The following is a 25,827-nucleotide window of genomic DNA, read 5'->3' on the forward strand; positions in this document are numbered from 1 at the left end:
CTCTGAGTCCTCAGACTAGTGCTTGGCTTAGTAGTGAAATCAGTAAATTGCTTTTTGCTCCGAAGTAAAATTAAGTCGGGGGAGGATGTCTGCCACCTCTCGTGTTCTGCTGATGAAAGATTTGTCAGGATCAATTTCTGGATTAACCTTCACTTTTTGCATTCTATTGGTAGGCTTTTACTAGACATTTTCAGACTGATTTTTTAAAATTCTTTTTCTTTTGGGGTTGGGGGGAGGTGCTGAAAATGTCTAGTGAACACTTTTTTAAAGCAAAAAACAAAGATTAACCAGAATTTGCAGTTCAACAGCATATGTCTACTTTGTTTTCCCAGGTGTATTGTTCTTCCCAGCATATCTAATTGTGTGACTCAATGTTCTGTCTCAAGGCATTTGCCCTTCCGGTTTTAAATCCCCTGTGCCATTAAGAAGCACACAGTGCCCTCCAAAAGTACGTTAACGCTAGAGTGATATTTGTTATGTTTGCTATACTTAAGGCATATACCTTCTCCATATTTCACAGATTAGGTAGTATGCTTTGGATCATGGGCTGTTCCTTCCTTTCTCCACACTTCTGGCTTTCTATTGCATGGTAAAGGATTATTTTGGTCTCATCTGTCCATAAAATTTTGTTCCAGATGCAGTACTACAGATGTTATTGCTTCAACAAATAGTGCTTAGCCTAAAGCATAATTAGCATTTATCGCATTTTCATATATTTTGATAGGAAGTTATCATCTTGTTGATCCTGTTAATTTGTTAGCCGCCCTTCAACATGGACCTAAAGAGGGATATTTCACCACTGTGAAGAGGCTTTCTTGTTCCGTTTCTTCTCTCTTTTCCAAACTTCTCCCGGTGCAGTGAGGCCCGCCCCAAGTGGTCTGCAATTAAAAGGACCTCAGAGCAGGCCTGCCCTTGCTGGTCACACACACACACACACACACACCAGCTTCATATCAGCATTAAACTCATAACCGCCAATGACGACATCCTTTCACAGAGCCGCGGCGGCGGCCCAGTAATAGCCGGCAAAATTGCGCTATGGATTAAGCGAGCTAATCAGGCCGGCAGATCTGCGATGAATTGGGTTTTATTGATTAGGACATGGGCCCCTCAATGCCGTCCCGCGGGACTGATAGGATCTCTCATTTTCCAGTCAGGCAGATGAATCGCCACCCCGCCGATAAGCGCGACAATGCCCTTGAGTTCGGCGTCTCCGAGGACCCCCGTCCCCCCGCGCGCCGAAGAAGGACGTTAAGCGCGGTGGCGGTTAAGTGGCGAATCCCTGGAACCGAGCGGAGCTTACCGGAGGTGAACTTGTCCCCTTAAGAGGGGCATCAAGTCGTTTTGTAAGACACAGAGGCTGGGATTTTTGGGAGCTGTTTTTTTTTTTTTTTTTTTTTGCTGACACAACCTGTGGGTTTTGAATTAACTTTGAAATGGCTACGGTATATAAACCGTGCGCCTGGACTGTTTTAGTGCAGCACCACATCACAAGATGGGAAGGATATAAACTGCTTTTCTCTCGGTCCCGTGTGGAGCGTTACACTCCGTTTGAGTTGGTCTTTTTATGGTTTATTGAGTATCGTGTTCTCCAGTTTGTTGCTGTTAAGGTATAAATATCGAAAACTGAGGAGAAGTGGACATCGATACAACTGTAGCATTACTGCCCTGACTGTGGGCTGAGCGGTATGTTGCTCTAATGTGACATCAGCGTTGCACCCACCATGTAAATGATAGAACCCGCCTCCCTTTATGGCTGGGAGGCTCCCGCTTTAACACCTTTGTGCTCATTTGGAAGTCCCAGATCAACAGTAAGAGCGCGGATGTGTTGATTCTTTTCGTTTTTTTGACAAAGGCTATTCGTCATCGAATGCTCAGGTCAGATTTTAGTGTTCTCTTCTAATACGCTCCTGTCTGCTGCGTGAAATGTGTTAAATCTCAGGTCCGGGACCAAGGAGATGCTGGAGCAGGTGAGGCAGACGCTCCCAGAGGTTCCCTGTGAAGAGCTCGCCTAGGTTTTCTCGCCCAATAGACTACCTCTTCCCCAGTACCCGGCGAGCGGATGGCGCTAGATGAACAGGATGCGGGGCGAGGCACGTTTTCAGGCTCTGAGGCGGCCGAGTTGTTAGCGGCGGCTCATCAATGCTGGAGAGCCATCGAAGGCTGCCTGTCTGGCATAGCGGCCGCACTTTCGAATGGAAGGGAATCATTCCTCATTCCGATAGCAGATGCTTACCCGGCTGAGTCTGGAAACTCGATGCGTTTTAAGTGGGGTTGTTGTGGATGATGGGCAGATTAGCAGAATGCTGTAGGAATGAGCTTCTTTGGCTCCCTTTGTCTGTGTAACAAAACCAAAAATGCACTTGTGGTATATGTATGACACTGCCCAGTAATCTGCTAATGGTACACTCCATTATTGCTATTACCTAATTAAAAATGGCATCCCCAGTCTTGCCATTGCAGGGATGGTAGGCAGATATGACAAGGCGAGCTCTGATCTCTGCACTCTTAGCAATGTAACTGAAGGATGGTCATGTATAAATGATGCAACCCCAGTAACAATGCCCCGCTAGCAAAGCATGAAAGAGGGTGGAAATTTTTATGTGTAGAGTCATGAAGAACCCTATGAAGAGCTCCATAATCTATGCTCCAGCACAGCAGTGATGGTAGCCATTATCATATGAATGTGGAGCATTATCATTTTTCTGCATTGTATATGAGTTTTCATGCAGTGATATTACAAATTACAGTCATTGTAAAAATTTCAGTAACATGTCATATATAGATGTGGCAGATGAATCTTTTTCCCCTTTTAAAAAGTAATAGTCTGGCTCTGTCATGCTTCTGTTTTACTTCAATGATTTAAAAGAATTCTAGAAAAATGGTTTGTTGTTTTGTTTTTTTATTTATTTATTTTGATAGGGCAAACTTAAGTATTTGATAAACCTCCCAATATACTTATAATATACTTTGTATAACTGAATGATGGTCCCAGAGTCTCTGTATGATATTTTGTCATAATTTAGCTTCGTATTGTTTGCTTTACCCCTTTACTTTGTTGGATTTAAAAGGTAAATGAGTGAAAAATATATTTAGAAATTACTACATAAAAATAAATTAAGGAAAATATGTTCAGTTCTAAATGTATTTACAGTACAAGGCATGACACTTTTAATCTCATTTCTTTCTTAAAGCACATTCGTGACCTAGCATCAACTTTTGATGTAGGTCTAGCAAAACCATAACAAATGTTACCTGGAAGGCAGGTATGCGTGAATGTATGCAAAACATTATTTGTAATTAAAATGGCGGCCTGTGCATCCCCCATGTTTCCCAAGTTAAGTGCCGCTGAGACCTTCATAGCGCCACGCATGGTGGTGAGCGGCGGACTCTCTCTGTTTCCGTGGAGACCGCCCGACTGCCCGTCTCCGTCACCCCGCGGGTTAAACCGATCACAGCTGGCACCAGTCCGACAGCGGCCTGATCTCTCTACTGGAGGACCACTGGCGGGGTAACCTTCCAAATCTGTCAGGGATTAGCGAAGCACCGCATGTGATGAAGGTCCCGGGCTCTTTGGATCCAGTTCAGTGAGAGAGGACTGAACTGAGGTGGAGTGCAACTGAGAATCAAGTTCTGAAAGCAGCCGTTTGCACCCCTTTCTGTAAAACTGATGCAGAGCCAATTTATTTGTTGTGTCCAAATGTATGTTTGAAACTCTTCATGCATTTAAACCATGCCTTTTTATGCCTAATTTTCCTCCTGCCTGCCCCTAGTCTCAAAGGATCAGTGCCCTGATCTGAGCAAGGCCACACTCTGTGTATATCAGAGGTGTGATTCTCTTTAGCGAGGACTGATTTGAAAGGAATGGCGTACAATGTGAGGGAATAGTGTTTTATGTCGGTTAGTTCACCGGGCCATTGAAGGAACAACTTTTTATAATGTTGCTTCTGTACTGTGGAAAAAAAAAAAAAAGATTTAAAAAAAAAAAAAAACGGCTGGGCTTGCCATGGGTCGGTAACCGTGCGGGTCAGTATCGATGGCGTTCGGTGCGATGAATGTTATCGCCGGCGAGCAGCTTGCAGATTGGTGCGCCGGGGCCTCGGTGCTCTGCGTGCAGATTATAGACAGATGGAGATTGGCAGGTCCAGGCAGGCTGGGCCCGGCAGGGGAGCCCGATGCTGACCGGCACAGATAAACACCCACAGCTCCGGCGCCGCCCGAGCGAGCGAGCGAGCCGCGAGCCTGAAAAAAACCCGCCGCTGACACCGGCTGCCCTTCGGAGAGCCGCCCGTCCTCTCGCCCTCCCGAATTCGCCACATCCAGTCCACAACAAGCTTTTTCCACTCTTAACAGCTGTTACAGTAAGATTTGTGTTTTTGCCTGGCTGATGTTACATAGAGAATGTGAACCATAGCACCATAGAACCCGATTAAATTCTAGTTAAAAGATGATTAGTCGGTGCGTTTACAAATGGTGGCAAAAAAATGGTGGGTTCGCTCTCCAAGAAATGTCACACTGAAGAAAACTTTGCAGCTGAAATGTCTGTATTACTTCTTCTCCTGCTGTACACTGAAAAAGCACACTGAAATTGCAGGGAGACTCTTTAAAAACTTTTTCTTGCAGTGCAAACCTCACTATTTTTTGCCGTTGGCTAAAATTACCCCTGGAAAGCTGTTAATAGCTTTTTAAGCAAACCTGGCAGGCAGACAGCCATGCTAACTTGTTAACATGCTAACTGTCGACAGCTGCAACCGCGTACACAAGGCACCTTATTTTCATAATTTCTGTCGCAATTAGATTCATGTGGAGCGTAATGAAGGAGCAGGCCTCCTGGTGGAGGGAGTCTTGATGATTTCCCTTTTCATGACCCAACTGTTGTGTTTCCAAGGTGACGTGATTTATAGTGGGTCCCTGCACCGTCTTCCCGAAGGCCAAGAGCAGTCAGAATTGACTGAGCACATCGGCGCCCGTTTGACGTCTCTTTCTGCATCTATTTATTTTTCCATTTTGCGGGCGTTTTTGGGAGCGTGCCGCAGCCTACATCTGCAGGGCCTGAGGCCAGGCCGCACTCCAACTGCCAAGCGCGTCGCGGCGTCAAGGATCAAACGCGTCGCGTCAGGGACGGCTTCGACATGTGTCAGTGCCGGCTCCGTGGGAATGATGTCGACATCTGTTGCCGGTGCTCACCCTGCGAAATCCATTTTTCCAAGTTCCTGAGAGCTGGAATGCAGCGAGCGTTGGCTGCTGGATAAGGTGATCGGCGTATGTAGCTTGCGCAATGTAATGGGACGTCCTGGTTTCATAGCCTCCTGCACTGCAAGTGACTGACCACTTCGCAGAGTGGGCAAAAGCACGATTGTTGTCAGAGCACAGTTTTCACAAGATTTAGTTGCTCGCAGGTCACAAATAGACCTGATACCACTTCAAGGCTATCTGAAACCCACCTCCTCCTCACTTCCCCCCCTTTTGTATTCATTGAGTTTCATTATGGAATATCCATGAAAAGCACATAAATATCCATGGACGATTTTGACTCAGGAACAGTAAACAAACATCTCATATCCCTCCAGTTTAACATCAGCAGCTTCCTCATCATTAAGCCAAGTCTGAGATACCCCAGTTACTGTACACTGAACCTCTTATTGAATTGACTCAGGAAAGCTTTGATTTTTAAAAAGTTACTATTGAGACTTCTGCTGATGAAACTTATTATTGACATTGCGCCATTTGTATTCAAATACATGCTCAACTGTTCGTCTGTTTGGTACTCACAGTTGTTGTTGTTGATGATGATGTCGTCTCATTCTCAATCCCATACCTTTTGTGCTCTGCGTAGTGAAATGTTTTAAAGTTCCACATTTCACATTTCCTATTTAATCCCTCCACCCCACTGATTGTTCATTTCTAAAAATTCCTCAGCATTGATGTCTCCAAACGGAAATAAATAACAATCACTGTCAAGTCCCGTCATTCATGCGCTGGCATTGTAGGCTACATCCACTTTATGTGATGACCGCGATCCTATTCCGTGGCATCGAAATAAGTAGGTACACATATATAATCATCTGAATTGTTCCAGGTTTTTAAGACCACCACTTTTGCCTCTTCAATTGTTCTGCTCCATCGTATCCGCACTTCGCTCTTCTTCGTCCATGTTGCTTGATTTTGTTTTGTTATGCGTGCCTCTCTGGCAATGTCGGCTAATCTTAGTGAGATGCTTATTCAAGTGCACCTCCAGTCTCCTTCAGCTTTCTGGCTTGCTTCGATAATTTGATCTTGTGCTTTCTATTCACAAAACAAATTATGATGGCTGGCTTCGATTGACTATCCTTCCTAGGCTAGTATGGTAGGCTTTAAAGGAAGGATTTGAAGCAATTCTTTGAAGGAACTTCAGACTGACTGAAAGGAATTGAGTGACCTGTTGTTCCAAAAAGTTATTTGTTTGGTGGGGCCTTTTCTCCTGACGTAACCCTGGCATATGTTCGATGACTGGTTCCTAGGCCGCTTATTGTCAGATTGTCTATGCGAGACTGTTGTTCCAGATCATTAACTAGCCGCTCCACATCTGAAATCCTACTATGCTTCTTTTTTATTGGGGTCTTTAGCACACCAACCTCTCGCGTTACATCAAGAAGTTTTGTTTGCCTATTAGCATGCTGCTTTACAAACTTTACAAACTACTGGCAAACACAGCGATGCAAACAATCTGCCATTTTGATCCGTGTGTGTGCAAAACAATCTACACAATAATGCAAAACGTGAGCATCTGCCCACATCCAGTGTCCTTACTTAGACACCTTCAAGCAAATGGCTAAAATGTATCCTATCCAATGTGCTCCAAAAACCTATAGTACCTATATTAAGGAGTACCCCTTTACAAAACATCAGTTGTTGTTTGGTCAGCTGAGGTTTGACTTTTTCATTAATGTCCAAATTTTCTTTAAACAAAAATACAACAGACAATGAGGAATTAGGAAAGAGGTAAGAAGCTTCAGTGAGCTCCTATAAATTATTTAATGCAACCATATCCCCAATCTTGTGTCTCTAAGTTTCAATTATCTGCTTTAATTGCAGACACCTCTAAACCCCTTTCAAGAAGTGGAGATAAATCTAATTCCAAACATCTCTCAAGCTTTAGTCAGTAGTGAGACTCAAGTAGCGGCAGTCCAGAGTGAAATTAATACCGGAGATGCTGAGGCTGTCTAGAATTAGAGTGCACCTCTTTTCCCAGTCCCTCGTGAAACGAGCCTATCAAGGGCACAAACAAGGTAGTGATCGCTTTTCTCGATTTTTGTCTCGGGCCTTTGAAAAGCATTAGATTCTGGTTTTTGTAGCCATTATCACGGATGTCATTTTGTTTTAAGGAGAAATGTTTGCTCCCTGCTCGCGACGGGCTTCCAATTACATGCTTTAGCAGTGGGCGTGTAGCCTAATGGAGGCTGCTGATAACACTGATTTGCATTGATCTCTCTGCACTGAAAAATAAAAAGTGTGTGATCGTATAACGGTCCCAAACACCGTAATGGAATCATTATGTACAAGGAGGAAAAGTGTGTGTGTGTGCGTGCGTGTGTGTGTGTGCGTGCATGCATGTGTGTGTGCTCGTGGATGTGTGAGTGTGAGAGTGTCTGTGAGTGTGTGAGAGGGAGAGAGAGAAGAGTTTCTGTGCATGTGTGAAAAAGAGGTGTTCCTCCGTGTGCGTGCATGTGTGCGCCTGCTTGCAGAGGTGTGCTAGTATGTTTGTGTGTGAGTATGCATGCGTACACGTGCGCTCGCGTGAATGAGGAGAGCGGTGTCTTATTGCTGAATGCATCTTGAATGAACATTTCACATGCTCAATATGTCGTGTTTAATAGCGCTACCATATTTGGATGCTTTTTTTACGATGAGCATTATTTCGTTTCGTATTGCGTGTGGGGCTCCTCCGTGGAAGGCTGGGCTGGAAAAGGGAGAGCTTAATCGAGTGTGACATTAATGTGCCAACACTGTGTTTTTTTCCTTCGCTGAGAGCAAAGTGTTGTGCTCTGAAGGGAAGGTTTGAACCCTTAACCCCATCTTCATCTTCATGTTTAAGTTCACGTGTTAGAGGACTTTTATACGTGGGCCTTGGAAAAATATTTTTAAAAGACAAGCAGGTAGGGATGCACTAAGAAAGTCACTGTCCACATTTTCCAAAAATAACATGCTGTTGGCCAGTTTTCCGTGATTCACTGTGAACTTCCTTTGAACTATACTAGGTGCCGTCAGTATATTTGATGGCAAAGCTGTAGGCTCAAGCATTAGGGTCATAGACTTGCTGCAGTTATTTCATTTAAGGGCTATGCAACCAAATAGTAGGCTTTATTGCTTTAATTTAATTTGGGGGGACTCAACACACAAAAAGTTGTTCCTGTAAAATGGTAAAACATATACTGTGATGCATGCAATGAAATAAAAGATGATTATCTGTTCTTTTGTCACATATTCATCTTTTTGATCTCAAATCCAAATGTCTTAATTACATAGCAAAAATAACAAAATTCATTCTACCCTTAACATACCCTTTTGGAGCACATTGCATATTTAATATACCGTACACAAACAGAAGAATAAGAATACGAACACTAGGTTGCAATCTTAATGCACTTTGCAGCAAAGGCTGGAAGCTCACTTAGGCTGCCATTAATGCATACCACTCAGCTACAGTTAGCTGATGACAAGAGTTGAGCAGTTGTAAATATACTGCTTGAAACTGCCTAAAAGCATGTTTTTGGGATTCTGATGTCTTTCCCTTTGTAGTATGGAGTGCTTTTCTTGAGCGTGGCTGAGATATCAGTGCAGTCATTGCTTATAAGCATTGCCTCCCTGTAGAGAGCAAAGCATCGTGGGTGTGGTAAACACAGGTACATGGCATCTGCATGCTAACAGAAGCTAAGAGAACTATGTCGGTGGTCCCTGAACACATGCATAGTTCATGTAGCGTGAAAGAGAAGCAAGGAAGCTCTGTGGAGAGTTTGGAGTGTCAGCTAGGTCAGCGGCTAATATACCACAATGAGCCAGCCCAGTGGAAGAGAGACACTTGCCCATTGCAACAGAATGACCCCCCCTTGCTTTTCTCCATAGGAGAGATAGCACTATACTGTGAATTAGAAAACAGTTGTGGAATATCATATGTCCAACCCCCCCGTTCAGTTATAGCCTCAAGCCATGGGCTGTTCTGGTCTCATCAATATCAACCTGCTGTACACATGTCGCTCCTCTGGACACAGCACAAGCAAAATACATATGGCAGACATAAAACATATGTGCTGAGCCTGCCAATTTCAGAACCTAGTTTTACATGATCATTGCAGCTGCAGCGCAGAATGTACGTATTGACTGATCTGAGTGCACGACTGTTAAATGTGTTCACATAAATGTTAGCTGTTGACGCGGGAGTTTAATCAAAGTAGGTTTTAGAACTTTCGGTTGAAAAATCAGGGGGGGGGATCTGGAAAGAAAAATTAGTTTGAGCTCTGTAGCATATGTTTGCCAAGCGGCATAAAGCGCAAATAATTTAAAACAATTCTGATAATCGCCCTTTGTTATGGGTCCGCTGGAGTCTGCCAAGAATCACATTTGGCGATCACTGGCATGAGCTACAGCTGGAATACCCGTTTGTTAAGGGATCAGAAGGCGGATCCAGTCAGGGCGAGCCTCGTTCCTCGCGGTCCTCGTTCCGTACGAGCCAGCGAGCCGAGCCAACGCGAAACAAAACAGGCGAGGGCCGCGGGGAGGTGAGATTAGCATCGCAGTCCCTCCCACTTGGCTCTGAGAGGCACGACCCCCCCCCACCCCCCACATTTTTAATCCCGTTTTTTAAGCAGATAACCGCCCGTTCCTCCTCCGGGTTTCCCAGCCCTTCGGGAAGGCGCTGTCGAGCATCTTGGCGCGCCGCGTAAACGGCGGAGAAGGCACGTAAGGAATCAAGAGGTTCAGCTTAACGACGGCCGTCAAACGCCGCTCCGGCTCGAGAGACGCGCCGGTGACGGATGACAAGGCAGCAGCGCTCCAAACCTGCCTCCCCGGCCGCACCGCCTGTCGCCAACAGCTCGTCCTCCAGGAAATCAGCCTTCCAGCGGGGAGAAAAGGGCCCGCTCGCATTAGCATATTACTCAGGGTTTCTTTTTGGGGAGAATTACACGCAGTCATTAGTCATAATTTCCTCCCCTGCCTCTCTTCCCGTGTGTGCACTCACCGCCGTGTCTCCGACGGGGAATTATGAATTGCCAGAGCTGGATTGCCTTCCCCCTGTGTCTCTGCGAAACACTGGGTACACTGGTGCTTCGTATGGTTCTGCGCAATGGCTTAGTTCTCCAGTCTCCCCTCCGGGAATCAGAGCCACGATGCTTCTTGTTTGTTAAAAAAAAAAGAAGAAGAAAAACTCAATCTGTGTGCTCCTCTGAGAGGCCAGTGCCTTTTGTGAGAAAATAAGTAAAGTTTGCTCGCTCGTTAACACGGCTTTTACCGCATGCAAATGTCTGTTAGATTCTGGCTTTTCATACTGCATTTCCTGGTGTGCAACAACAATAAGTGTGAGATGGATGAACTCCGCGGTCTCAGATCAAATCTGGAACATTCCAGTCTGTGTCCGGTAGCTCCATAGGCTGATTTCATCACCCAGGGCATGGGAGTGTTCAGTTGGTTAAGGGTCCGTGTTGAATTGCCCTCTAGCAACCCTTGCTGGTCTTTTGGGTGCCTGTGGACTGCTTACCAAAGCTGCTTATAAAAGGTCTTTCTTCAGCACAATTCTGTACAAGCTTGGCTGTGGACTGCAGTGTGAAAAGAAGCAGGATGGCTGTTTTTGAGTGAGCTGTGGAAGTCTACACTCTCCCTAATTGGCAGTGGGGTTCACATGTGAAGTCAACTCCGTAATGTTTGGGACAAAGGCATGTTTGTTTAAGTTTTTTATTTGGCTCTGTACACAATTTTAGATTTGTAATTAAACAATGGCCAGCCTTGCGGTATGAGTGTGTGAGTGAATGGTGAGTGTGCCCTGCAATGGACTGGCAAACTTGTCCCGGGTTTATTCCTGCCTCTCGCCCAATGCATGCTGGGATAGGCTCCAGCACCTCCTGTGACCCTGACCGGTAATAAATGGGCATAGATAGTGGATGGTTAATTAAGCAATTCACATGTGGTTAACATACAAATTACCAGCTTTTATTAAGGGGCATTTTTATACATTTTGATATCACCATTTACAAATTACATCCCTTTTTAGGCATAGTCCCCCCCATGTCAATGTGTATTTACAAAAACTGGAGTTTGTTGAGACAAATAAATTGGTCTTTTTCCATCCTCGGAGCCTAACGTCTTTTCTCTGATCCAGTATTTGTGCAGCCTGCAGATTGTGGAGTTTGGGAATCAAGTAGAGAAAGCACACATGACAAGTCTTAAGCCAGTGACTCAGAATAAAAATGGGAAGCTTTACTGATCTAGAACTATACTTTAGAGATTCTAAGACTTTAAGACTGAGTTTTTGCGCTCCTGCTCTAAAAAGATATGGAGGTGAGGCCTTCCTTTTTACTGTCAAGCAGTAGGAACCAGAATAGCAGTTTGTGCGACGCGAAGATTATCTCCAAAGTGAAGTTCTGTCATATGGGACTGTCTCTTCTGGCCCCATTTTAATTGACTTACGGAGCAGTGGCAACCCATTTCTGTACTGTCAGTGCATTTTGTGATAGGATATGAAAATTTGAGTCTCCTAGAAAGAGATTCATTCCATTTGGAGCTACTGAGTGTTTATCCAGACTCAGCATAAATTCGGATGCCTCTTTCCTTGTTTTCCTGTGACCTAAATATATAAACCTTTGAAAAGTTTACTTTATCTCATTTTTCAACACATAATCTTAAATTATGCCATTTCATTTTATACATCAAATTGCTTATTAGAATAGTAAAATGTGGTTTCACAGAGAAAATACTTTACAGTAACAATATTAGAGAGCACAGTGTTGTCATATTCCTTTATGGCTTATGTGCTGAATAAGCTCTCCAAAGGCACTTTGAAGCACAGATCCTATCATTTGTTAATAAAATTCCTACTGGTTGGCCAGTATGAGCTGGGCTTCAAAATGAAAAACATGCTTTGTGGATCTGGCATTCAGAATAATTGATCAAGCATTCCCTTTCTCACTGTGACAGCTCATTGGCCAGTCATGTTTTCAAAGGCATAAAAAGGCCTTGTGTTTTTTTTTTCTCCTGTACAGAAACACAGAAACACTGTATAGATCCTTTGAATAATTCAAGGTTGCTGTACATCCATTGGTGGACATTTTGCAGGAAACATGGAAGTTTACAGAATCCTTATATAAAATATGTGTCATTCTGAAAAAAATATATTCAGGCATAAAGGCTGTTTCCTCACAGATGTTGTATGTAGGCACATTGGAATTTGAATGAACCCCACATAACTGATAAGAGGTCAGAGTAGGCAATGTTGAATATGTTGAGTGCTAATATCCAATCTCATTTGATATTTTGTTGCAGTTGATTAAATCAGATGACGCATACAGAGAAACAGTAAATAAAATCTATTGAATCATCAACGTTGGTTCCAAGATTTGCTTGGGGATTGTAATTCTCCATAACCACCCGAGACCCGGCAGAAAAAAAATTTAAGCTTTAACATTTTTGACATAGTACAAGTGTCTTGGATGCAAACATATTTTCAAGTATATTATTTAGTTTGTTTTTATTGAATGTCCCTTGTAGTGTATTTTTCAGCATATTAGAATATATGGTTATTCAGATCAAGTCCAGACGTTCATGTCCCATATGGGGAACAAAAATGAATTGCAAGGAGGATATTAATTTATTTCTGATAGTGCTTATGAACTGAGGACTGGTGGACTGTGTAAATGAATGGCAGTTTTTTAAGGGATTCTGTCTTTCCTTTGGCAGGGCTGAAGATCCGAGAGGTGATGATCAATGTTTCCCGGCAACAAGTGGAGGACTTTCATGGCCCGGAGGACTACTGGTGTCTCTGTGTCGCCTGGAGCCACCTGGGCACTTCAAAAAGCCGCAAAGCAACCGTCCGAATTGCATGTGAGTACTATTCCCGCGGACGAAAAGAACAATGGCTGACTTCGCTGCCCTGAACTGATTCCTGCTCTCACTGCAGTGGTGGTTCTCTTTTGGGGCCCAATGAAGACAAAGGTCACCCATCTGATTTGACTTTCTAATCTACCCTACCCTAAGCGAAGTTTGCCTCAATAGCCGATTAGCTTGCCGGGAGAAAGGACCCATTCTATTCTTCATGGTCTTTCCGGGACACCTTGATGGAAATCAAAGGGGCGGGGGGAGTAAGCACGGTACGTGGTGTTAGAGATGGGAAAGGGGAGAGAGCGCTCAAGGCACTGGCTAGCCGCGGACTGACGCTTGCTTCTTATCTCCCCAAACAGACCTGCGGAAGAACTTTGAGCAGGACCCCCAGGGGAAGGAGGTGCCAATCAAGGGCATGATCGTGCTGCACTGCCGCCCCCCAGAGGGAGTCCCGGTGGCTGGGGTAAGACCTGCGCTCCTGCCCCCGCTGACATTACTGTCCAAGAGGCCTGTTCGCCTGTGGATTTACTCCCCTGACGCAGCGAAATTAATTTGTCCTCTTTCCCCGGAACCATGTCAAGAAAACGTTATCCCCTATCATTAATAGTGTGGGTGCAACCTGAGGAGGTGTTTTTGGATCAGATTCGGTTAGTGGGACCTGTTCTCATAGGTTAACTAGTAAATGATAATGTTTGACCACTGAATTTAGTCTGCGTGCCAAGTCAATTAACATCGAATGAAAACAATTACCGTTTGAATAATATAACAATGCATTGTGATTGCAGTCATATGACCCAATCTAATGTAGGGTAATGTGCAGTTAGCTTTGCTACAGTGCCGTGAAAAAGTATCTGCCCCCTTCCTGATTGCCTCTATTATTACGCATCTGTCACACTGAATGGTTTCAGGTCTTTAGACAAAATGCACTATTAACCACAGGGAAACTGAGTAAACACGGAAAACATTTTAAAATGATTATTTCATTTATTCGCCCTTGTCACCCCTGTCTGAGCTTATTTTGAAAGACTTGTTTTGTTCACTGTACATTATCCCTTATACTTAAACTTGCCAGTTAAGGCATATTTTACAAGTAACATTTTCAGAACATCAATGAAACTCAATGTACTCAGTTTCCTCGATTTGTTAACTGTTTTGTAATTTGAATTCTGCAGCATGAGTAATCGGTCAAGTAGTACATTTGATTTGCCTAATCCCTCATTTCTTGTGAGTCCTTATCTTTCATATGATTGAGCATGTGTCTGGTGCTGTTCTATTAAAATGCTACCCGTACGTTACAGAGTTTGTATTTAGCTTTGGCCGCCATTTTCTCATGAAGAGCCTAGATGGAACTACTTTTCTTTCTGTCTGGTCAAGACATTTTGGAAAGCCATCCAAAACAGTATTCAGGAAAAAAAAATGTATTATTGTTTTGCATTAAGTAATTAAAATAATCACATCATTAGTGCAGCCTAATGTCAAGGGTTGCGTAACAATGAATTGCACAGAGACAGAGCTGCTCATGGTGCGCATCTAATGTTAATTAGTCAGAACTATATTTCTTTGGTACACGTAATTTTAGAGGGTATTTGCTGTGCAGAGAATGATGCGGCATCAGAATGGAAGGGCGATTTCGGAAAAAAGATCTCCTTGACTGAATCCTGATCATCGAAGCAGGAAATTCCAGGGAAAAAAACCTGTATGTTTAAAGACAGGAGTTTCCCTCAAATCCTTTGTCAACATGAATGAGCCCAGTAAAAGAGACGGAGTAAATAATGTAGTGTGTGCAGCAGGCGTTCGCAGCCCAGTCGATGTTAGCTTAGCTTTACCTCCTGCATGAAATATTGAACTTTTAGCTGTGAGCACGCCAAACTTTCACAGAATTGTTCTTATTTTTAACTAGGCTCCGGGGTAAACGCCCGCTCCCCGTGCCTTTTCGCGATGTCTGCTGGCGGGGGTCGACGCCCCATCAGCGTTCTCCGCGGGTGTCCGGGGTGGACGTGAGCCTCGTTAGCAATTTGTTCGGAGCTCAATCGATTGTACGTCGCTGGGGTCGGACCGAGTTTACGGCGACCCGTGCCAATCGCCGCGCGAGTGCCGCAGCCCTTTCCTCCGGGAATGAATTAGCGTGGAGAGAATGTGGGGACAGCGTCGCCGCTGTCTTCTCCATCAGCCCGCTTTAAACAGAATCGCAGGCAGGCGCATCTAAAACAATGTCTCCACTGGGCCTTTCCTGAACCGGTGAGTGATTCCGGCAATAAGTTCCCGTAAGCTGCGGTATAAATAATTAACGTCCGCATGCGCCGAGCGGCATCCTCGTAGTTTAGATACGTGCATGCACGCGCGTCTCTGTAGAATTAGTCTTAAAAAGAACATCCAAACGGCGTATAAATAAACGTGATTTCTTTTCAGCCTTTTGCAGGCTTTCGGTATTGTCACTCGGTAAAACACACGTCGTGACGGTTTGTTCCCCTTCCTGAAATCCTGAGAGAAATCTCCCATCAGATCCGCACGTATCCCCAGCGCACTCGCTCAGGTGTTGCGATGTTATTTCCGTCTGTCTGACTCGGGGGAATCGGTGACGGAACTCGCGGCGACTTACTGGCGGGATTTTGCGCATCAGAAGATGCACTTCATGGCTGCTTCCAGGCTGAGAGTAAAACTTGTCCAAAGTTAGCCGCGGAGCAGGAGAGGCTGCCAGTGGAAGTAGCCCTGTTGCTATTGGGGGGGGGGGAATAGCGGTGCCAGAGGAACCATGGTGGTAGCCTCAGCCCTGTGGCACTGGCGGGAACGCAATGCATCTCCCAGGGCTTTCATTTCGGCCTCCGTCTGGCAGAGGGCCTCCAGGGCAGGCCAGTCCTCAGTTTGGTGTGGGTTGGGCGGACGGGCCTCCACCTCCAGAGGGGGACTGGAAGCCTCTTCCCCCCCTCTTCTTCCGCCCTAGTCAGGGGCTTTCTCAGCTTCCTCAGTTATTATCCTGGAGACCTTCTTCCTCAGGGGTACCTTCCTACACCCCACTGCACAGGCCAAAGCTCCGATACCGAACCAGGAGAGTGACTGAAAGCTCTGCATGGTTCCCTCAGGCTGATGTGAGAACAATCGTCAGAGGCAATTATGCATGCTGAATGACCAATATAGATAAACGGGGACATCTGTGGGCTGGCAACAGCTGGGGCATATAAATCATTGCTACTTTAATTTCTCACTGTATAGTGATCACCTCATTTTCTGTACTGTACATGTTCAGTGTCAGAAATCTGTGAATGATATTCAGACATCATTGGTGCAAATGACCAATTCAGAAACCCCTTTGAAACCAGTGTGGTATCAGAACCACCAGTGCTGCTGGTGGTTCAGTGCCATCTTTGAAAACAGCGGTGGTGCTTTCATATCCAAGAGCAGAGTCAAATTTCAAAATGGGCATCTCTCATTAAAAAAACATCCCATTGACAAGATTAGTCGAAGAAATTAGTTTCATTCCAGTAAAAAATAAACAAGGAGAAAGGTAGGACAAAAAACTACTGCAATTTGGTATAATACTAACAATGTAGTATTCTAGTGAGTTTCCTGCCTACAGAAAGTTGGACACAAAATGATGTACTTTATTAAAATAATGGCACTGACTGAAAGCTTCATTGCCGGTCAGGTTTATTATTTTATCTATGTTTGAAACCTCAGTAGTATTGAACAGGTTCTCTTTATGTTAGCTTCGTTTCGTATACTGATGTATCGTGTTCTCATGGCTATATGAAGCAGGGTGAGAAAACAGATGAATCAGAATTTGTCTCTTTCTCCATCAACCATCTAATAATTTATCTCTTCAATTGCATAAGCTACATGTTCTATACTTTTTAAATAGAATAATAGAATTATTGGGAATATTTGCATATTTATACAAATATTTCAAGTTGAAGGAACACTCAAGAACCTTGCATAATGTATTCTATTGATGCATATGCAAAAAAGAGAGCATGAAATTAGCAGTCAAAGTACAGATCATATTATTGCGGCACTGGAATATGCTCAGTGCTCAAGTTAACAGCCTTTGAATAACTTAAAAAAATAAGACCTCGCACCATTAGGCAAACATTAACCAGCAATTGCTTTGTGTAGCGCAATTATTCAATGTGTCTGGTGATTCAAAGTCATTTGAAGTGCTTGAAATATAATTATTCACTGATAAACATTATTGGAGGCATTGTGGTCACGAAGGGTGGACAGTGAAGGATCGGTGCCAGGTCTGAAATGTCACTGTCAGATTCCAGAGCAGTTTTCTATAATGTGATTTCTTGAAAGCCATTATTGCCTCTGAAAACGACGCGGCCGAGGTGAAACAGCCGAGACATTAATGAAAGTCCAAGTTAATTTCATTGGATAAAACAAAACTGGGATATTGGACTTCAGTTGTAATTGCCTTCCTGTCACATTCATTTCTTTAGAAGCTGGATGCAAATTATACTTACGCCTTTGTTTCAAAGTTCCGATGTAATAAGGTATTGTACATGATTGCAATTGATTGAAATAACCTCCACAATTATTTCTTTGGCCGTGTAGCAAGACTGCAAGAGTTAGGCTATGCAAAGCTATATCAATGCATTACATCTGCAGTTTGGAAGTAATATCAGTGTTATCTGTGAACATGGGGCCCTCAACAATAGAAAGATCATATACATGGGCTGGTGTTTATGTTGAACTTGGTTCTTGTGTAATACACTGCATTGTATACATGGCTATATAACATTGACTATACATATTTCCCCTGGTATTTTTTTTTTTCTGTTTCACTGCGGTCAAAGCAGATCTCCAAGAGAGCAAATGATGAGCTTCATTATCAAGCCAAGCAATTACAGTCCCCAGCCAGGGCAGCACAACCAGCTCCCTCTATTTATTTCTCTGTGATAAGACCGATCTGAATGGAATAGTAATGGACCGCCGTGGTGCTCGGGCGGGGGGGGGGGGGGGTTTGTAGAGGTGGCATTTGGGAAGGTCCGACACAACCCGCGTCGTGTTCTGATATTTTTCCCATTAACCTCCAGAGTGGATAACGCAGCGGCAGGCGGGCAGCGGGGTCTCTGTGAGGCGGGCGGGGGGCTTGGGGGATCCAGCCCAGCCCCTCCTGGTGTATAGAGGGGGATCAGCCTCAATGAGATATGAACACGCAGAGGCATGCAGAGTTCAAACTTATTGACGTGTGCATGTGTGTGTTTGTGTGTGTGTGCGTGTGTAAGGGGGGGAGGGGGCATACTGTAAGTGTGTGTATTGAGGAGCCTCTCGGTGGATTAGTGTCGCACTTGGCGATGGGTCTCATCAGTGCATTGTGAGGATGCCGCCGTTGTTACCACCGGTCCTCAGGGGACGCGTGTCAGAGCTGGTTAATCCCTGTAATTACACTGATGAGGCATGCAGTGATCTGAGCCCCCCCACACAGAGGCTGTGCCATGGGGGGGGCACCACAGACCCCCAGGGCGCTACTTCTGTCTGCTTGCAGGTAGAGTGAAAGAAAGGGATCAAATTAAAATGGCGATTGATGCAAAGCCCATCCCGTTTTCTTTCCAAGAGGTGGAGGCACAACAGCGTCTCTTCTTCATGCAGCGCCTTCAGGCTGAAGTCTAGCCGAAACGCATTAGCCTGCGTCGACGCCCGCCGAATAAAACCGTTAAGAACGAGGTGATGTGTTTACTTCTTCTGATAACTTTGTCGAGCGCGGCGGCCATGCCTACCTTTCCCTTTGAATCGGGTGAAATGGAGAGATAGCGGCGTGACACGGGCCTTTGTTCCGCGGCCTTTAAGCATCGCATTTAAGCGTCCGATAGCGGTGAAGAAAGAACAATGCGCCATATAGGGTAGGTCATCCTGTGATGAAAGCAACAGAGGGACGAGGAGAGATTGCCGGACCAATTTCCCTATGAAACAACACCCGATAACAACATCGTCTCTGATTGTAAAACGGAACATGGCCTCACAATTTGAATTTTCAAGTTGCGGGTGAAAATGTACAAAGTGAAGAGGGAAAAGAGGCTTCTCACACACACACAAACACACACACACATACACACACACACTCACACACAAGCATACTGCCAGGTTCTGCAAAGCTAGGCTAGTCTCTCTCTTATAACTCTCTCCAAGCAGCATATACTGCTGGCTTTTGGCGTGTTTGCAGACACGTTATGTTACTTAAGCCTTGTGCCTCGTGGAGTCACCAGATTCGCATAGATCCTCCACATCGTCTTCAAGCGGGGATGCGGGCAGAAGGAGATCAGAAGACCTTGCCAGTAGACACGGTTAGGGGGAGCGACCTTCATATCGCAGGAATGTTACAGTAATGAAATTAGAGGACCTCATTTGCGCATGAAAACCCTCCGTCAAGCCTGACGCTGATGACCGGACTCTAATTGAAACAAATGTGCCAATTAGGCAAATTCATTTCTCACATCCTCTGCCACACACTTACCAGACTAATTTGTATCTGTCCCCGCATTTTTTTTTCTTCTTTTTTTTTTTCTCCCCCGCGCTGCGAATCTTTTCATCATTACCCTACGGCTGCCCACCACGACGGCTCCGGAATTCAGAACAGGCCTGGAGGAACAAACGCGGAGGGCTGATTGCCGCATCCGCTAATTGCCGCTTTCGACGTCCAAATTTCCCGGTTGAGATTAAAATAAATACATAAAGAGAGGGGTGCTGTCACCGTCGCATTACCAGATCAGTGAAAATCCGGCGGAAGGCCGTTTGCGATCGTGAAATAACAATGCAAAAAGCGAGCCTTTTGTTTCTCTTCTCTTAGCCCTGTGTGATGCTTGTGATGAGACTTACTAAAGAGTTTACCTACCTTTTTATATCCAGTCAGCTCCCCCCCTCCCCCTTCCCCACTTTGCATCGACTCTGGCAGAGTGAGTCATTTCCTTACGTTTGAATGCCAACCAGTCAAACTTGGTTTTTCAAGCAGATGTTGATGAAAGCGGCATAAATTAATAATGTTTCGTTAAAAGAAATAATGTTTTTTTTTTTTGTTAAACAAGCAGATAAATAAATGGTAAGGCATCTCACTGTAAAACACCAGGAAGCCAGGAATGCTGGAGTCAGCTCTGCCACAAGGTTGTGAAACAAAGCAACAGAGCAGATTAAATTAAAAGCACGTGGATGAGTGTGTTCTCTACCATCAGAAATCTGATGACAGCTTGACGCTTGAATCATTGATTTCCCAACACCCATTATTCCTTTTGGGGCAGAAAGCAAAGCAAAGAAGCAAAGCAATTTGACACCGTGGCTTGGCGGTTACGCTATTTTCAAGTGGGTTGTATGCATACAGCCCTCCACTGTGTGTGTGTCTGTGTGTGTGTGTGTGCCTGTGTCTGCGTCTGTGCAGTGTGTGTGTGTGTGTGTGTGTGTGCGTCTGTGTCTGTGCATTGTGTGTGTGTGTGTGTGTGATGTTGTTTTTGTTGTTGCTGTTTCTAATTCACCACAACCCTTTTATGAATTAGTCATCCCACAGACAAATTCAAAGCATTGGCCCACCAGAAAATCATTGCAATTTTCTAAACCAGCCATGCAGCTTTCTTACCCGTGTAGGGAGCAGTAAACCGTCACTAAGTTTGTAATTCTCTCTCTCTCTCTTTCTCTCTCTCTGTGCACATCGGCAGGTGGAGTGGCTGAAGAACGAGGAGCTGGTGAATTCCGTCACCGACGACAACATTGACACCCGAGCCGACCACAACCTCATCATCAACGAGGCCCGGCTGTCCGATTCGGGGAACTACACCTGCCTGGCTACCAACATAGTTGCCAAGAGACGCAGCGCCACGGCAACCGTCGTGGTGTTCGGTGAGGACCAAAGAGTTCGCAGGCAGCGCAGCTGCACAGTGAAACTAACCTGCAGAACAGCGTGTGCGAAAGTGACATACTGTACTGTGTGATTGTATTTGAAAAATATCAGTGCGCTTCTGGCTGGACAACATTCTCTCTGAAGTAATGGATTTTAACGAAAGGCTCAATTTACAGCTTCCCATTAAAATATAATGTTGGCTTTTTAAAAAGGCATGAGCCAATGTATGGTCATCCCCATTTAAGAATGGTGTTATTTATTTCTGCTATTATCTTTGCCATTACCGTTATTAATTATTCATTCGGCTGAAGCCATAGTGCAAGGTAACGGGGGCAAAGCTTTTAAAGTATTCAAATACAATTTAAAGACATTAACTGCGTAGCCTTGCCCGCCCTTTTGTGATTCATAAGTATGATGCACTCATCCCACATGTACAGATAAATTGTTAACAGAAGACTGTGACCACAAAGTGGGGGCAGACTCAATTAGGGCCAAACGCCGAGGCTTTGACGTGCGCTATCCAAACAGTTGGGCGTTCCGCAGCCCGAGGGAACCGAGCGCACGGTCCATCTGCGCCGCGGTTTGCGTGGGCCGCGGAACATGACACAAACAGAGGACCGCAACCGCATTTTTTTCTTTAAAAACAAGCGCACCAGGGAAACGCAATATGTGCCAGAGCCGACGCAACGAGGGGTCTGCTAACGAGGACTGCTTGGAGAGCTTTCAGCCGGTGCTACAGCATCGCTGAAATACTGCTCATGGCTCCAAACAGAAAGGGCTAGTGATGTTTTTATCCACATGAGCTATATCACATCTCTCCTTCTCTTTCCCCCATTCTGTAACGCTCATTCTCTCTCTGTCCATATCTCTTTATTAATTTGCCTTTTCCTTTCTGTCTCTAGTGAATGGTGGCTGGTCATTGTGGACAGAGTGGTCATCTTGTAACGTGCGGTGTGGGAGGGGTGTTCAGAAACGCTCACGCACGTGTACCAACCCCGCGCCTCTCAACGGGGGTGCTTTCTGTGAAGGCATGTCCATGCAGAAGATTACCTGCAATGCTGTCTGTCCAGGTAAGCTTCCGATCCTTTCGCCCATGTTGATTGACTTATGGTGCCAGATCCAAACTTCTTCCTGTGAAAATGTATGAAGTAGCCTAGCATGTATTATATTGCTATCATTCAACAATTCATTTTGAAGTTTCACAAGGTGAGTTGTGATCTCAGGCACATTGTTTGCTCCAAGGAAAAAGGTAACAAGTGTGAGAAAAAGAATGATGTCACGGACTTATATTCTTAGAGAGAAAATTGATTTGAAAGAACACATTTTTCTTAAATACAGGCAATCTGAAGAAAATTACAGCTTCAAATTAAGTGAAGCCCTGGGGGGGGGTACTCGGTACTGATTTTCTGATTTCAGTTAACCACAATTTCTGTTCATTCCTGCATATCAGTTATTGACTCCACCAGGGCTCTCACAAGGGAGGACTTGGAAGCCTCAGAAATGCAATTGTTTTTTTCTGCATTGTCACCGAAATTTTAAATAACAGAAAAGAAAGTGCATAGCCTTTTAATTTAATCTTTAAAAAAGAAACCTGATTAATAAAACGCATAACGTGGCCAACCGTTTAGAAGCTGAAGGCTTTGTGTTGTATTACAGTTTATCGCAGAACTGTATGTGCATTGCTGTGATTTTGACTATTTTCCAAATTACAGAACACTTACCATTTAGGATATAGTGTCCTCCCTGCATTTATTTTGAGCTTCTTTACTGACTGAATCCATTGGGATTCCATCCATGTATCATTTTTTCCATATCCAGTTTAAGTCACTTTTTATTTTATAGTCTCAAACAAAGGCAGTTGGCGATGAGAAGCAAAAATGCTGACTAATGCCTCATAATGGGGGACTGCATTTAATTGAATGTACACATTAATGAAATGAGGGGTAAATGCGCATAACACCATTCAGTAATGAAAAAAAAAACTCAGACGTGTTCAAAATTGAAATCATAAATAATAGGCCAGTATGAATCCTGTGAATGTAAGAATGTGAATGTCAATCATACGGGTGAGAAAAAGAGGGGAAATTATTTGCTGCTCATTATGACTTGCTTATTGTTGAAGTGAGTTGAATTCCCATCTCCGGCTGCCTACAGTGTATTGATGAATGAAAGGTAGTGGTTATAGAGTAGGCGCCTAAGAACCTATTTGCTGGGTGAGGGTGATGAACAAACACACCGAACGAATAGGGCACACTTACGTTGCCATGGATACATCCGTTTTACATTTATTGGGGTATCAACAATGTTACAACTAATGGTGGAGTATATATATGAATAGGTAAAGAAACCTGAAACTGCTGTTATAAAAATGAGGTGCTGATTTTCATCTGAAAGGCCATGAGTGATACGGCCACTGACAATTAAACAGTACGTTCTTGCACTTACTTTTTATGGTTAATTCTTTAAACTGTATTGGAGAGGTGCACTTTTATCATTTGCTACTGAGACGACCCAAAGGTTGGAGCAAAATGAACAAGTTACACAATACGCGCTTGAGTAGGCAGCCCATTTCCCACTAACATAGCATTGAAGCAATTTATTGTAAACGCTTCTCTTAAAATTTCCTCGGACTTCGTCTGATTAATCCGCGGCGTTTCTCTGAACAAAGACTTTCGGCGTTCGGTGTCACGGAACGAGCGCTGACTGTTTGCTCGACTAATGGATAGCCCTGCTTCGGAAGCAGCCGAAAGGTTTTGCCTCGCTTGCTATTGTACAATACAAGGTAACAAAACAAGCATTCATTGTTTTATGGGGCACACTTTAATTAGCTGCCCACAGGTTTCTATGTTACTGTGTATTTTACGAGAACTAATGTGAGGCCGCTTTTCTAATGGAGTGTACACATGCATTTCAGATTCAGTAACAGTTAGTAGTCACTTTTTTATGTTTTATTGTTTCCATTTTAGGTATTTTGAGATAACAGGTTTAACTTTGTGACTGCAGGTTTTATAGCATTAGATCCTTTAACTGTTATTAATTAATTCAAATCCACTTCATTTTAACAATCACATAAAATCTTTGAATAATGTATCAGGTTTGGGTTTTGTTGATGATTGTGCTCAAGTTAGCGTTAAAGATGAGTTTTTCAGATACTGTTTATAATAATATAAACTGCTAATAAATATACCTCATATGGTACTTTGTAACAGTATGTAGTTCCGCAGCCTGGAAAGAAAAGCTGAGCAGAAATTTTGAGCAAGTTCACGCCGACAGCCTCATGCCAAACATTGAGACGGCTGGCCCGGCCTGGTTTGAAGTCTGCCGTGAAGCCTCAGTCGTGCCAAAATCACCCGACACCTGACAGTTCCTCCTCGGTGTTCACATCATATTTCTGTTGAAAATGTCCACATCCTGCTAACAAGCTGGTTATGATAACCTCGTGCCTGACCGTACCACTTTACTCCTACTGGCCTAATGAGGGCCGAGAGAACCCGAAGGGCCAAAAGAGCGACTTGGGCTTGAGGCACCAAGGATGTGGAGCCGAACAATAGAGAAATCCCAGAAGCGGCTCTGAAAATCAATATGCACTCGCATGCACATTCAGCTTTAGCCCAGCTATAGAAACGTGGCTGTTCATTGGTTAAAAAAGGAAAACTTTTTGTTGGGGAAAACTTTTGTTTGTAATGTAAGTCTTATATCATATACACATTAAAATATAGATTATTTTTCTGTACTTTAGTTTAATCAAGCGTATGTGAGTGCAACATTGTATTTTTCATATACGTACGTGTTTGTGTCTAAATTACTTTTTCAGGTAGTACCTGAAAGCTAATGCAGCTTTCTTTATGAGAGGAAGAATTCACTCTGACCCAACCTTAAAAGTATCGCTGTTTAAGTGTGCGTCTATATTGACAAATTTATGGTTTTGCTGCCAAAGTCAATCACCAGGGGAAGCGCTTAGCCTATTAGAAAAAAGTTATCTAGAGAGAACAATACACTCCCAGCGACCTAATCGACTTCCCCAAAGCTCTCCACGTCCGCTGCAAAGTGTAAACATGTCATTTGCATTTAAATTAGTGGGGAAGGAACCATGAAAAACTGGAGTGGTTACAGCCTTGACAAAACAAAACCAAAGAAATGGCCTTTGTGGAACTTGCGCACAAGGGAGGTTTTCTTAGCTCACACTGGCAATAAATACTGGGGACTCCTCCAGCACTGCCTCCTGTATCTGCAGGATTTGAGCTGAGCAACCTGGGTCCCCTCTTGATGAAGTAGACAATGCAGCCGAAGGATAAGCCACTAAGATGGTCAAGATCTCGGGCCTATAATTCCTATCTCATGGATAGATCAGAGAAGTCATTTGGAAATCCATCTTCTTTTTATTTAGAAAGCTTTGGACGACAGAGCACAGAATTTTAAGGTCCGACGGTCCTGTGTGATTAAGGACCACTATTTTAGCAGGGCACATCCTTGAGTGATGATAGCAATGGTGAAGGTCCTGTGCCTTAATTTGTTTTATACATTTAGCAGATGCTCTTATCCAGAGTGAATGCAGGGATAAATTCTTTTTTTTTTTTTTTTTTTTGGTCTATACAGTCTATTTAGACAGCCGGATATTTACTGGAGCAATTCAGGTTAATTACCTTGCTCAAGGGTACAACGGCATAGTGCCCCACCTTGGAATCAAACCTTCGACTTCTGAGTTACAGGCTGGGTTCTCTAACCGTTACGGTGCACTGCCGCCACCCGCCTTGTGTTCTGCAGTGGACGGCGGCTGGGAGGAGTGGAGCGAGTGGACCGTGTGCAGCCCGGACTGCGAGCGGCAGCGGCGGAGGGAGTGCCTGGCGCCGGCGCCCAGGCACGGCGGCAAGCTCTGCGAGGGGGCCGGCCAGGCTGCCGAGAACTGCACCGGGGGACTCTGCACCCAGAGTAAGTCCCTT

The 25,827-nt window shown here is 44.3% G+C and overlaps 1 protein-coding gene across 2 annotated transcripts in view; it reads left to right on the forward strand.

Moving 5' to 3' along the window:
* Positions 1-25,827, forward strand: part of LOC118206860 (netrin receptor UNC5D-like) — a 169,279-nt gene that overhangs the window by 114,066 nt on the left and 29,386 nt on the right. For both annotated transcript variants that reach the window (XM_035379995.1, XM_035379994.1), the window contains exons 3-7: positions 12,925-13,068; positions 13,425-13,528; positions 20,706-20,886; positions 21,790-21,957; positions 25,652-25,816. In XM_035379995.1, coding sequence (XP_035235886.1) covers positions 12,925-13,068; positions 13,425-13,528; positions 20,706-20,886; positions 21,790-21,957; positions 25,652-25,816 — 762 coding nt within the window. The remainder of the gene's footprint in view (positions 1-12,924; positions 13,069-13,424; positions 13,529-20,705; positions 20,887-21,789; positions 21,958-25,651; positions 25,817-25,827) is intronic.

This window comes from Anguilla anguilla, chromosome 10, assembly GCF_013347855.1.
Source record: "Anguilla anguilla isolate fAngAng1 chromosome 10, fAngAng1.pri, whole genome shotgun sequence".
NCBI lineage: Eukaryota > Metazoa > Chordata > Actinopteri > Anguilliformes > Anguillidae > Anguilla > Anguilla anguilla.